Raw genomic sequence first — 14,339 nt, 5'->3', positions numbered from 1 at the left:
CTCTTGTGAGCTACAAATTTCATTAAGAACATCACCCAAAGTAGATACATCATAATGACCATTATTAATTTCATCTACCAAAATTTTATAATGAGATATATTGGTCTAAGGTGTCACTTATGGAATAAGTGTGTAAAAATATTGAATTAGAACACGAATAACTCCACTTATTATTAATTAGTTCTTAGATAAAATCTCATAATTTTTGTAAAGATACTACTAGTACTAAATAGGCAAATAAACATTACATAACTATTGTTGAGTCGAGACTGAAACTATCTAAGTCTAATTTATATCTAAGATCCTATAAATTTTTAAAGTAATGGTTGACACACTTAAATTGTACACATTATAAATTTTAATTAGTTTCAACCACTCAATTAATAGTGATCCGATCTTATGCAATTAAAATTAAATACATCATAATAGTAGGTAAAAAGTGTGTGCAATTTGAGTGTGTCTAATATTACTCAAATTTTTATATGTATAGCATATGCTTAAGCTTAATTATTATCACTCCATATATATCTCTTAAATAAATAGTGTTTCCATTAACACATGAATACATATTACACATGATAATTGAAAAAGACAAGAGACCAACAATAATTAATTGTTATACATGCATTAATATTATTATTATTTTTACATAATTTATGTTTGATCAATTTTATCAAACATAAAAAATAAAAATAATAAGCATAATATCTTATTCTCATGACTACAAAGTCCTTTGCTTCTTGATTGGTGGATTTGGACAATAGTAGCATTTGAGGAAAGGAGAGAGTTCATCATCACATATGATGTTATTACGGTCTTTCAATAACACTGTTGTAGGACTTGAAGGGCAGCCATTGTTATAATCATATAAGTATATTCTACCATCATTAGTACTACGCTCTTCCATCATATTATGGCACCTTATTATATCATCCTACATCAATTTCAAAAATAAAAATTGATCAATAATAAACCAATCCCATTCACAACATAAAAAATTTGTGCTATGTAGTTATACTGCATTACTATCATATATATATAAATATTTATACCCTATAATAGAAAATTATTCTATAGTGATTTTTTTATAGTTTAAACTAATAAACTTTTTATGGAAAGGGCATGTCTTAAATAATTATATAGTGTTTAGTATCATATATTTATTTACTAATTAATTTTAATAATTTTATTTTTAATAATGTTTACTCGAATATGAATTTATATAATAGAGAGATGGGGGGCATGTGCCCCCACTCACTTTTTATAATTTTTTTTTAAAGTGGGATTTGAACTCACCCGAAACATATAGACAAATTATAGTGATGTCAAATAAATAATTTTGTCTACTTTGCATATAAATTAAAAAAAACATTATATAAACATATAATACACACATATACATATATAAGTAGTTTGGTATACAAATAAAAACTTTGATCAACCAATATTATTATATGTTGGTATAAAGTTGAATTATAAGACAGTTCAAAATAAAAAAAAAATCTCACCTAATTTTGTTGTTTCTTCTTATTTAGTGCTACTTTATTTTTAATATTTATTTACATTTAATTTCTAATGAATTGTTTTTTTAGGAAATAATTATACTCCAATTTAAATTTATATACTCCTTTTTTTTTAAAATTTTTTTTTTGAAATATTTATGGTGTCGTTTTACAGTTCAAATATTTTGTTACACTCGTGTATAAAAAAAAACAAACACATTTGTTAACATAAATGTTTGAACCCTGTTTTTGGTATCTTAAATTATTAAGAATATCCCAAAAATTTGTGTGATGCATGTTATGACTACAATGCATACAATCATATATAAAAAACTTTAGATTATAACCATCTACATACTAAAAACACAAATGGTACACCGATAGCCTTTTTTAGGGGATAATTTCTCAATATTTTTTATAATAGTAAATTTTTTTTTGCCCCCACTGTATTTTGTCGCTGGCTTCGCCATTGTAAATAAGATATAAAAATTTAAACAAAATAATAAAAACAAAATATCAATAAAGATATTCTATGTGATTGTACTTTCTTTGAATCATGTGTTTTGTCCCTACCCTGTGTTTTGACAAATTATTTTTTGGACCTAAGTATTTAATTTGTAAAATGGTTTAAATAGAATACTAAACTCGAATTTGATAAAAGTTTTTTTGAACTAAATGCCTAACAACTTGTTTATATTTTTTTTGTTCATCAAATTCATATATCTATTTAAACAATTTTATGAAACACATGAACCAAAAAATAATTTTTCAGAATACATGGACCAAACATATAATGAGACAAAAAACTGGATCAAAAAAGTACAAACCCATATTTTATTTATCATCCAGAAATTAAAGGATGATTCCTTTTTTTTTTTTCAAATGAGAAAGATCGAAAAATAAAAAAATTAATATTTTTAAGAGAGATAATTATTTGTAATAGATATTTTTTATTTCTAGTTATATTTATTTATTTTTACATCCAATAAGCAAAATAATTTCATTACATATGATGATTTTAATATGTATAATATTATATATATAAAATTAACATAAATATATTAAGAGAAAAATTAAACCTAAAATATTCTTTATAGTATTTTAAAAAAATATATATATGATGATAAACTATACTATTTAATATATAAAATATTCATGATATTACTCAAATCACATATTTATGATTGAAGAATAAACATGTTTATCCTTGATAAAAAATAAATATTATTTTAATTTCTTATTTAATTATATAATAATAATATTATATAATATTTAAATTTATATTAATATAATTATTAAATATCTTGTATTAAATATTATATAATAATGATATTTTATAACATTTAAATTTATATTAATATAATTAAATAGCTTTAAAGTATATTAATCTGTTACTTTTTATATAGAAAGAGATGTATATATATACCTTTTGAGGTTGGTGAAAGAAACGAGTGAGATGAGAGTATTGATGGACAGTGGATGGTGTTGAAAGGAACCTATCTAGGCAACACCATATGGCTGATGCAGCAACCACACTTGGTCTAAACTCCACCAGCTCCGTATCTATTAATTCATCATTATATATATATATATATATATTGGTATCAATAATCAAAGCAAACTAGCTATTAGATATATGATGATCATATACATCAATTACATATATATATATATATATCTATATAATACTATACCAGAAATGACTCGGAGAAGAAGGTGATTGATTTGGGGTATGATGATGTGTTGTTGGTGGTTCAAAATGAGGTAATATTGGAGGTGAGGAGTAAATAGCTGAAGATAAGAATGAGCAGTGGTACAAGCAAGGCGCCAATCTAATGCCACCAACACTTTCAATTCCATTCTCTGAATCGCACTGGCCTCAAATGAGTGCTCTATATCTTCCATCTGATCACCATCACCATCACCATCATCATCATTAAATCATCTATATAAAAAATTATACAGACTTCTAATAATACATATATACGATCAAATATATGGATACAAACCTGATTAATTTCATGCAGCATGGGAGGATTGGTGTCAATGAACTTGGAGGCAATGGAAAAGCAGGCAATAGATAACAACTCAACCATCCAGTATTTCCATTCCTAAAACATATATAACAATAATGTTTGATGTTATTATAATTGAGTTCATAATAAAAAACAACTCCTTATATATATATATGTATACATCATATTATTTTCTTACAGTAATAATACAGTTCTGATTTATTGATATGAATCGATCGAGGTAGTTTGTAGCATGGAAAACAGTTCCAAACGAGAGATTAAACCGACTTCGGCACTGCAAGAAAGTACACATTAATATAATCTCAAATCAACAATATATATATATATATAGTACGTAATACTGACCTTGATAAACCACTGAATTGTTCTAAACCTAGCAACGATCAAGTTCTTGGACTCAAGATATTCTGAGTACTTAGGTTCAGGAACGTAAGTTTTCTCCTTCTCTAGGCATATGGTAAGGGCCACCTCACTGTCTTCCGTAGTGATATGAAACTGATCACCACCATTATTATCATCATGACTTTCGAAACTACAACGTTTGGTTGTAATAACATGTTCGGTCATTTGCACTGGAATATTATTGCCAATGTCATCACTCGCAGCAGTGGGGCTCGAGGGCCAAACCTCATCACAAAACAAACTGATATGATCCATATTATTACGCACGTACGTAGTTAGTAGTATAGCACACTAGTCTTACACTGAGAGTACGTACGTAACAATCATTTTCTGGTCTTTGTTTGTCTTTTGTACAAGAAAGCCAGAAAAGAACCAAACAAAGTGAAGGTGAAAGGGCATATTAATATGAAGGGAGTTTATATCTATATCTATATGTATATATATAGTCATATATCTATAAATGTGAGTTAGTGTAAAAAGATGAGAGAGTTGGTATGTGAGATATAATAAAAAGGACACGTCCCTCATGAAATAATTAAATGCATAAAGATATGTGGTTTTGACTGCAGTAACCAATTGCGTGAGCATACACACGAGTTTGGGTCTGTGATAATCTTGCCTTGATTTCAATGGCTTTGTGGTCCGATTTTAGGCAATGAAAATCTTACATTATTCATTCCTTTTATGTTATTTTGTAGTTGAGAAGAAAGGTCACTTTCCCAGTTGGGGGCCACATTGTGGTTATTCCTCAACCCCCACAATTCCATGCACGCTCTTTGGTCATGAGCCTCTGATGAGTTTTCAATTGTCTTTTTGCCTTATTGCAAGTTAATAAACTAACTACCCTTGTACGATTTGACACTAGTTTTAGTGACTAGTTACAAGTTTAGTCATTCTAAACCATGAAACAAGTTTATTCGATTATTACTTGATGACATGGTGATGAGTAAATGAAGAGTTTATTTCAATTGTTTTTTAGTTACCTCATAACTTAAAGGAACATAAATCATAATGTAGACAGTTGTTGTTACTGCTCAGTCGTATGAGTCTACTTATTCGTATTAAATATTCCTACCCCACCTTTAAAAAAAAATGAAAATAATCATACCCCATGATTTAAAGGACTCCTAGACCTAGCTGGGTTGAACCCAAGGGCAGTGCATTGACCATATCTACTAGCTAAGGTACATTATTATTGAACCATAAAAAACTTGGTACATGAAGATATCACCAATTGGTGTGGTGTGGTATAGTGATAAAATAGCTTTCATAGGCAGGCACCTCATTTGGGATCACAGGCTTTGGCTGTACTCAGATTATGATTAATAGTTCTCGGAAAATGAGATGCACCACCTGACTTCATTTTTCATTAAGGGAAAAAAAATAGATCAGAAGAAATTTTTTCTTCATATATATTTCATGACATTGATAGAGTTGGTAATCTCTGGACAAGTATATATAAATAAAAATCCAAGCTTGAGTATTCTTTAAAACTAAACTTTAACATATACATGAAGAGAGAAAGCTACACAGTGAAGTTTGATCATCGGCTCTGCTACAATAAATCTGATACAACTATAACTGGAGTAGCTGAAAGCCAACAACTTTTCCTAAGTTGTAATGAAACATGTACACCAAGAAAGTGAGAAACCGTGTGATCTCCTTAGTTTCCCCAAACACTAAAAACTTAATCTTCTTCTTCTTCTTCTTCTATCTCTCATCGTAACTCGTATGAAGAGAAACTGAAACCTGATCTTCCCTCATTAGTAGATTTCAGCTCCAGCTTCTGGAATGGGCTGCAGGTTCATTTTAAGTAAATATCCATCAATCAGTTTTACAAGGTTGCAAGATTAGAAAATCACAGGTCATTTCATTAGCATAGTGAACTTAAAAATTTGATCTACCATTAATCACTGAAACAGTTTATTTCCCTTAATACCATTTTGTTCTTGAAAATGTCACCTCACAGTTTAAGAAAGAGTAAAAGTTACATCAGCTAAAATTACTTTGAACATCTTAGAAAAAGAAAAGAGAAGAAAAGGGCACCTGCTATTAGGATCATAGTAGAATCCATTAATGGAGCCATCACTACAAGAGAAGCAAACATAGTAAAAGCCAGCTATAGTTAACCCACAGTCTGTCCCAACATTCACAAAGTACTGTTCTTTCCATCTCTGCGCCAGAAAAAGAATTATAGGTGAGATTTTATTTCACATATAGGCTAGGTTACCTTTACACCAAGTAGGAGAAACAATGTGAGATGAAATTACCATGAATATGTATGGATAGTTACTCAAGTCCAAAGACTTGCCTCCATCAACCTCCACTTGGCTCTGTAAGAAAATAAGACATAATAAAGCAAATATGAATAAGTAGATTATATTATACATTTCCTATGCAATTATTTTTTCTTTTATAAAATAAGTTTAAGAGAAGAAAGAAGATAAGCTCCTTACAAGTAAAGAATTAAAAGAAGAAAACTTGGTCCAGTGCCTTATATCATCCTCTGGCCTGTTAAGAGATTACAAACAGATAAGCATCGGAAAATAGGTTTATAGTTCTAAAAAATCATCTTGTAAAGGATACCGTACTATATAGTATTGAATAAAAGGTTACAAGGAAAAACAAAAGAAACATACGTTGCTTCCCATTTGCCAGTGAAGAAAGTATAATTCTTGGTGTCAACAATTTCTCCTTCCCAGAAGGTTACTACCTGATATGAGTTAAAGGAGCAAAGGACAAGCTTAATGAGGGACTTAAAAATAATTAAATTGCTGGAGATACCAGCATTATACTTATCAGAAAATGATGTTCGAAAGTGATATAATCAGTGATCACATTATAGCATATGTTATTAAACATAATGAAATGCATACAATAAATAAATATAAGCAACCAACGCTTCAAAGTCACTTATATCTCAAATACAAAAATTACAACAGGTGGCCCAAATATGTGATATTGCAAGCAGCTGATAAAGTGTAAGGAAGCTTTAAATTAGGGAGATTCAGTTGATATATGGTAAATATACGACGAGAACTAGTTGGAAACCATTCACATAGACTTTCCATCTCAAAATCATCTCATTCTGTGAAATTACAATACGGGACCAAATAGAATGAGAACGCCAGTGAGTTATGAAGCTCTGTAAAATAGATGTCTTCTAGCAATGTCAACAAATTTTGCAAAATGAAATTCTCAAACAACAAAGCAGCAGCTTTCTTTTATCAGATGGAATCTTTCTAGTTTAATAAAGGAAACTTTCTAAATCAATCAAACATAAATGTATGTAGTTATAAATAAGTGTCCAAAGCAGAAATTAAAGAAAAGGCTGAGACTACTTATACAGTTCCAAGGGTTGAAATGCAAAGAGAATAAATTTCTTACTGGTGTATCTGCCATGGGAACATTAAGAGCTTCCATGGTACCACATAGATAACCATGTTCAAGGTCACATCCTTGTATACAAACATTTACCCTCCATGCTTCATCTTTTTGCAGACCCGAAACATTCTGAGTACCCGAGAATGTCTATAAAAGAAGCATTCCGTGAGAATAAACATAAGAAAATTCAGCTTTTCAAATCTTTATGTAAGTGCAGAAACTTTAACCAGGAAGCAATATTCTTATATGAACACTAAATAAAAATCCCAGCTAAAATAAGATAACAAAAACAGCCACCCCCTCACCTCTCTCCCCATCCCACTTTCACACCACAACAAAGACTGAACAAAGCTTCCAATTATCATATAACAACATCAGCACCCATATTGGCACATACCAATTGTTCTTGCACAAAGAATGAGGTAAAAAAAAAGTGCTGTAATAAACATATTTAGTTGTTGAACGAAATGTGTCAACCATAAATCTTGTAGGAATCAAATAAAACTTTTCATTTCAATATGATACAAAACAAACCCAACTCATAGTTCGAACAAGCACTCAGTGCTAAACTAATAATGCTCGAAATGAAGTATGCAACTGAAAAGTAAAGTTGTAGTACCAACAGATAAAACTGTCAAACATGTACAGAGACAACGAAGTTAAGAGGATAAACCTGTCCAACACTCAAAAGGGTACAAGCTTGTGGTGACGTTTGTCCAGAATTTGCACCTTCTGAACGAGAAATCAATAAAAGGAAATCTTATTTCAAATCGAATTGAATCATACAAATATTAATATAACAAACAATGATCCTGTAATTTTTGGGTTCTCTGTTAAATCAAATTGAAGATCAAATCAAGTTCTTTAGAGTAAAATTGGGTAAAAAAAAAAAGAAAGAATCTAAAGCAAATTTCAGACACAGATATATAACTATATACAGCATATATACAAGGCTACAAGCCGGTACTGGTTATGGAGCAAAAAGAGAGAAAACCTAGAAGAAGGTGTTGCAATGGGTACCGAATGAGGAGAAAGAAGAAGGAGAAGAGAGAAATACCAGAAACCTGAGAAGGGGCGGAGGTATCCACCACTCTCACCGGCATTGCTTTTCCTTGTTCAGCTCAATTTCTTTTTCCGAGGGATGTTTTCTCTCTTCTCTTGTTCACAACTATACCATTAATATTCCATCGGTTATCAAAATAGTCCGACCCGACCCGACCCGACCCAAGATATTATTTCCAAAAGACATTTTATATATTTTTTTGGAAAAATTACATCTATTATTGTAAATTTAAAAAAAAATTTGAAAAATACAGATTTTTACAAAAATTACAAAAATATGAATAACAGTTTATTATGATTCTGTAATCGTCTGTTACAATTTTCTATTTAGTTTGTAAATGTTATTTATAAAATTGTAACATATGGTTACAAACTTGTAAATTTTAATTACAAATTTGTAAATTTTGGTTATAAAAAAACTGTATTGTTACAAATTTGTAAACTTTATTTAAAAAAAAAATGTATTTACATATATATTCCTCTGTATTTTTGTAATTTTGTACAGATTTCATATTTTTAATATATTTTTTAAAAACTTTAGGTATTTTTGTGAATTTCCCCCTTTTTTTTTAGTTATTTACAAATAAATTAATTTTTAATTTTTAAAGTAATTTTTGTGATAATTTTTTTGGTTAATTTTTTTCTGTAAAAAGAGAAAATTTGATCATTTATGATAATAAATAGCATAAGACTAGGAATTTCCTCCAACCAGATTTTCATTGACTATCCTATGAGCAAATTTAGTCAATTTATGTGTTGCTCGGTGCTAGTAGAAACATGGAATAGAAATTCTAGGGAAATAAAACAAAAGATCCTGAATATCTAAAATAATACACTTTCAATCTCAACTCACGAGAGAGAGTGTTATTGTCACAAAAGAGAGATAACAAAGTTTTCTATATTTCTCTAACGGGAAAAACATAATCTTCTCTCATTAGTGTTATGTGTAGAAAAAAAAAAAACTAATCTTAATCTCATTAAGCCTATGCATGGACCATAGTCCATCTGGACTGTGACTAGCTCCAAATGTAAGGTTTTGAACCATGTGGTATTTTATCTTTATAAAATGTTATGTATTGGGTATTTATCATATTATTTTATGTAATATATTATACTACAAAAATAAATATGAATAAATTAAATTTTAATAAAAATTAACTTGATAACATTATCAATATAATTTTATTTTCCATTAAACATTATTTCATAAATAATATTTTAAATATTATTTCACAAATAATACTAATTTGTGTAATTAAAATAATATTTTATCATTTTCAATAATTTCATTTTAATACCAAAATCTTACATCTATGTTATCGAACTAGTATGGGGACAATACGAACCCGTAGTTCTAAGTTCCAATAATTTAGTTAATTTTACTAACTCATAGTTCTGTTAATTAATTTATTAACTATGAATTATTTCACTAGAAATTCATAGTTGAACTCTCAAAATTACAATCTTATATTATTAGAAGTGATAACTATTAAGTCATCCATTGATTTAGTCATTACATAAGTTACGACCGTCCGCTAGTTGTTCATAATTAGAGCTAGGTCTTAATGTCTGTTAACTTCTCTAATTATGTCTTTATCAATTAGTTCCATTGATCCTCTAATGAATATTATTCTATAAATTTAATTACAAAATGAAATTTCTATTTTCTAACAAAAATTGAGCGTTCTATGTTCAAGTCCTAAATCAACACTAAAAGGAACAACAAATTTGCTTTCATTTAAGTGAGGAGTAGATTCCATATTTGTGAAGTATGTTCCTAGTCACTTGCAATTCTATGATTCCAAGATATCAAGAATTCGGTTGTAGGAATATTGAACCTTACCCAATAAGTCAAAAGTCATGAAATCACAAACAAGAGTCCATTGCTCACTTCAAGATTGAGGTTAAGTCTCAAACGACCATTGATTGATGAATGTCGAACTTCTATATTTTAACAAAGATTATTAGAAGTTCTTTCTTTCATCGTGTCTCAATCCTATACAATCTATATTGTATACGACACATCTATCTCTTTATGTTGTTACACTTAACAGTTCAGATAAACTGCTATGTCTTAAACAAAAGATAGACCGTACTCATAATCTTTATGAAATAAAGCTCTAAAAATCTCAGTTGAACAATAAAATTGAAACCCAAAAATTGCCATTGAACAAAATTCATCAAAACCCATGGATCATCAATCTCATATGAACAAAATCATGAAATCTTTAAGAACAAAATCCATCTGAAACTTAAAAATCAAATCTTAGATATACAAACAAACCCATAATTTTTATAAACCAAACATAGATGAAAAAATATATCCAAAACCCAAAAGTCAATATACTTAAATGATCCCAAAGACCATATCTATGAAAATCTCATTCCTTACATGGAACTTATCTCTCCAAGGCTTCTCCTTTTTCCTAGGTCGTCGTAGAACTCATCCTCTCTGTCACACGTCTGCCTCACGTTGAACAACCCATCCACCATTTTGCTGTCGTCCCTAACTGCAACCTGTTGGGGATATGACTATATACAAACTTTGAATATTGCAATTCAAATGAACAAACCTAAGATAATCTAATCTATAATACAGGAATAACATAAATAAGATCAAGTGATAGAGTAGACCTTTGGAGACAGAAACCCTTAGTTACATAAAATCATAAAGATTATGATTTCATGTAAATCAATGGAGGTAACAAAGGCTTGACACAACTGGAATTTGTTGTCCAAAAATCTCTATTCCTCGCCTTCTCTTAGAGATTGCTTGAAGCTACTACAAGTGGAATGAGATTGGAATTTACAAGCTTTGAATCTTCTTGAAAGTCAAGCTTTCTTGATGAAGATCTTGGAGAAAACTAGTAATCTTGAGAGCTAGAGAGAGAGAGAGAGTGTGTGGTGACTGATTAAGTCTATCAAAACTCAAACGACCCCTTTAAATAGTATAAGAACCCTCATTAATCTCAACCAATGAGATTAGAGCATTTTAAATTAAGTTTTAGAGCCAAAATTACGTAACTATACAGTCCCGTACGGATCGCCCAGGCGATTCGTCGCCACCATGTAGGCGATGCATCGCCTGTCTGAGGTTTCACTCCCAAGTGATGTGTCGCCTTCTATAGGCGATGCAACAAAGTTCCACCTGACTTGGCACCCCCAAACTTGCCCCAAATATCTCCAAACTTTTTGGGTACTCACATATACTCAAAAGAAACACTTTGGACCCAAATAGATAATTTATAGATGCCTATACCAAAAGTCAACCCGCTCATGTTGACTTTAATGAAATCGTTATGGTTTTTGCACCTCTTCGTGCCTAACCAATTTCACTATTTATTTAACCAATCATAACAATCCCTCAATTGGTTAAACACATCCTCTTTCTCTATCTTGAATGATATTAGTGCATAAAATAAAGTACCTTTTGGGTTTGAACTTTATCTTTGTGAAAACACTACAAAGCATATATTGAAATGCTAAAAAATTCTTAAAATATTGAACCCAACGTTCCTAGTGATAAAAACCGATAATATCACAAACACCTCTACTTGATTACTCGTGTATTTCTCGCTATGCGCGCTCAACATTTTTCATGGCCCTGTGCTTATCCATTCATGAACCATCCGGAGAAAAAACTCCTACTCTCTTGAGAGGCAGCACCACCTTTAGGTTCACATAGGTAAAATTCTTACATCATCTTTGCTACCTTTAGAAATTCTTATTGCTCTTCAACTGAATTTCATTAAAAGCCTTTGGCTTAACCCTCATGTCTGATAGAAACCAACATTAACTTTCCTAGATGAGACTTTAAGTCGTTAATGTTGTCAATTATTCCCTTATCAACAACTTGTTCTTACCCATTGAACTTCACACTCGAAGTAAACGAGCTTTGAGTTGGGTTGCCATCATTGGGGAATCTATTGGTCAAGGAGTTTTAGTCTCATCCCTCTATTTGTATAACTAACCAAATATCCCCTAGAGGTTTGGTAAACAGATTCGCTAAGTTCTCACACGATTTGACATACGAAATTGATATGACTCCCTTATCAATAAATTCTCTCACGTAGTCATGTATTAGACTTATATGTCTAGACTTCCCATTGTATAACTTATTATAATCTCTAATCAAAGTGGCTTGAATATCACAATGTATCGAGATCGTCGATACATCAACCGCGGTTTTTGGTATCTCCATCATGAGATGTCTTAGCCATTCAACCTCTTTGTCGATTGCCACTAGATCTACAAACTCGAACTCCATGGTTGAGTGACGTATACATGTTTATTTCTTAGATCCCCAAGAGACCGCACCCCTACCAAGGGTGAACACCTAATCGATTGTGGAGAGATTATCTCCTACATCGGATATCCAACTTGCGTCGGAATACCCCTCAAGTATCATAGGATAATTTGAATATTGGAGGTACATCTATTTGGTTCTTTTAAGGTATCCAAAGACTCTTTCTATGACCTTCCAAGGTTTGATACTTGGATTGCTAGTAAACCTACTTAGTTTACTAACTGCAAATGGAATATCCGCTCTTGTATAATGTGCGACATACATCAAACTTCCTATTGCACTTGCATACTCTAATTGAGCCACCACTCTCCCTTCATTCTTTTTAAGCTTTTGGCTTGAGTCAAAGGGCGTGTTTGCCTCTTTGGTATTAAGATGACCAAACATGCAAGCATCTTCTCAATATAATGAGCTTGACCTAAGACATGTCCATCAATATTTCTTCTAACCTTGATACCTACACTACAAGAAAAAATGCTTTTAATAACACCAAAAATGTGTTATCAAAACCTACGATAACACTTTCTGATGTGTTAAGACAGACTGTGTTATCGTAGGTCAGGGTACTTTACATAACACTTTATCAGTGTTATACAGATGTGTTATTGTACTGTCAACGATAACACAATTTCTGTGTTATTTTAATATATAGATAAGTGTTGAATTATGTTATTTATAGTCGATACTATAACACTTTTTTTGTGTTATACTACACTTTAGTATAACCCTTTTTTTGTGTTATACTACACTTTACTATAACACATTTTTTGTGTTATACTACACTTTAGTATAACACATTATTTGTGTTATATAATGAAGTTTCCATAACATAATTCTTTGCATAAAAAGTTTTATTGTAATATATATTATAACTCAATTTTCGTATTATTGTTATATTTAGATATATTTAAATTCTCATTATATATTTTATTTATATTACACTAATTTATTCTATTATATTTTAATTTTTTTATATAATTAAAATTAGCTTTCTAATATATACTAGCATCATCAAATGAACTTGATTTTCAAATAACAAAAAGTAAGAACATTCTACATTGAATTAACAATCCACAATTTAGTTTAAAACATGCAACACTGTCATTAACAACAAAATATTCTTTAAGTATTCAAGGAGTCTAAAAGTTACTACTTTCAACACAAAGAAATAAACAAAGTTACTACTTTCAAGGAGTCTTAAGTATCCTTTTATACTTCGCTTGTCATATCTGCAAAATAAACAAAGAAATATTTTATTGTTATTATCTAGCATCACAAATTACTTCTAGAAAAATGCTATGGAAATTATATCCAAGAAAGGACACCACAGACAAAATAATAGATTCACAACTACACCAAAGCAAACAAAGAAACCAAACACTAAATTATAAGACATTAGTTATTTTTTGAGTATGAAAATGTACCTCTTGGAATAACTTTTTTAGAAGGCCATACAACTGTGGAACCAACTGCTTCTTGTATTGTAAGCATCGCATGCTTAGGACGAAATAAGTAAGACTCTGGTACAATAGCAACATCAACCCATACTCGCATAAAGTCTGATCCAAAAGGCTTTCCATGTACAGTTATATTTGGATCACTAGAATCCCAACGACCTTCAGCAACAATTGCATCTGCCCAGTCAAGCAA

General features: G+C 30.3%; 2 protein-coding genes across 2 annotated transcripts; both read right to left on the bottom strand.

Annotated features, from left to right (window-relative positions):
- Positions 1-533: 533 nt before the first annotated feature.
- LOC133802587 (putative cyclin-D7-1) lies at positions 534-4,321 on the bottom strand. The gene is made up of 6 exons (XM_062240928.1): positions 3,884-4,321; positions 3,717-3,812; positions 3,512-3,613; positions 3,197-3,407; positions 2,929-3,065; positions 534-934 (listed from the first exon to the last, which is right to left on the bottom strand). Exons 1-6 carry the CDS (start codon positions 4,193-4,195, stop codon positions 722-724), a joined length of 1,071 nt encoding a protein of 356 aa, XP_062096912.1. The 5' UTR covers positions 4,196-4,321; the 3' UTR covers positions 534-721.
- A 1,003-nt stretch (positions 4,322-5,324) lies between these two features.
- On the bottom strand, positions 5,325-8,519 carry LOC133801398 (uncharacterized). Its single transcript, XM_062239589.1, has 8 exons — positions 8,382-8,519; positions 7,998-8,056; positions 7,328-7,471; positions 6,580-6,653; positions 6,397-6,451; positions 6,211-6,273; positions 5,987-6,114; positions 5,325-5,736 (listed from the first exon to the last, which is right to left on the bottom strand). The coding sequence occupies exons 1-8, from the start codon at positions 8,425-8,427 to the stop codon at positions 5,658-5,660; spliced, it is 648 nt and encodes a 215-aa protein (XP_062095573.1). The 5' UTR covers positions 8,428-8,519; the 3' UTR covers positions 5,325-5,657.
- Between the last annotated feature and the right edge of the window lie 5,820 nt (positions 8,520-14,339).

Source organism: Humulus lupulus, chromosome 9 (genome assembly GCF_963169125.1).
Source record: "Humulus lupulus chromosome 9, drHumLupu1.1, whole genome shotgun sequence".
NCBI lineage: Eukaryota > Viridiplantae > Streptophyta > Magnoliopsida > Rosales > Cannabaceae > Humulus > Humulus lupulus.
The sequence above is the reverse complement of the archived record's forward strand: the minus strand, read 5'-3'. Positions and strand labels throughout refer to the sequence as shown.

Coding starts and splice junctions, on each gene's coding strand:
- LOC133802587 (XM_062240928.1), bottom strand. CDS start 4,195: ATGGATCATATCAGTTTGTTTTGTGATGAGGTTTGGCCCTCGAGCCCC. Junction 3,813..3,883: donor CAATTCAGTGGTTTATCAAG/GTCAGTATTACG, acceptor ACTTTCTTGCAG/TGCCGAAGTCGGTTTAATCT. Junction 3,066..3,196: donor TCTTCTCCGAGTCATTTCTG/GTATAGTATTAT, acceptor ATGAATTAATAG/ATACGGAGCTGGTGGAGTTT.
- LOC133801398 (XM_062239589.1), bottom strand. CDS start 8,427: ATGCCGGTGAGAGTGGTGGATACCTCCGCCCCTTCTCAGGTTTCTG. Junction 6,452..6,579: donor ACTGGCAAATGGGAAGCAAC/GTATGTTTCTTT, acceptor ATCTCTTAACAG/GCCAGAGGATGATATAAGGC. Junction 6,274..6,396: donor CTTCTTTTAATTCTTTACTT/GTAAGGAGCTTA, acceptor ATTTTCTTACAG/AGCCAAGTGGAGGTTGATGG.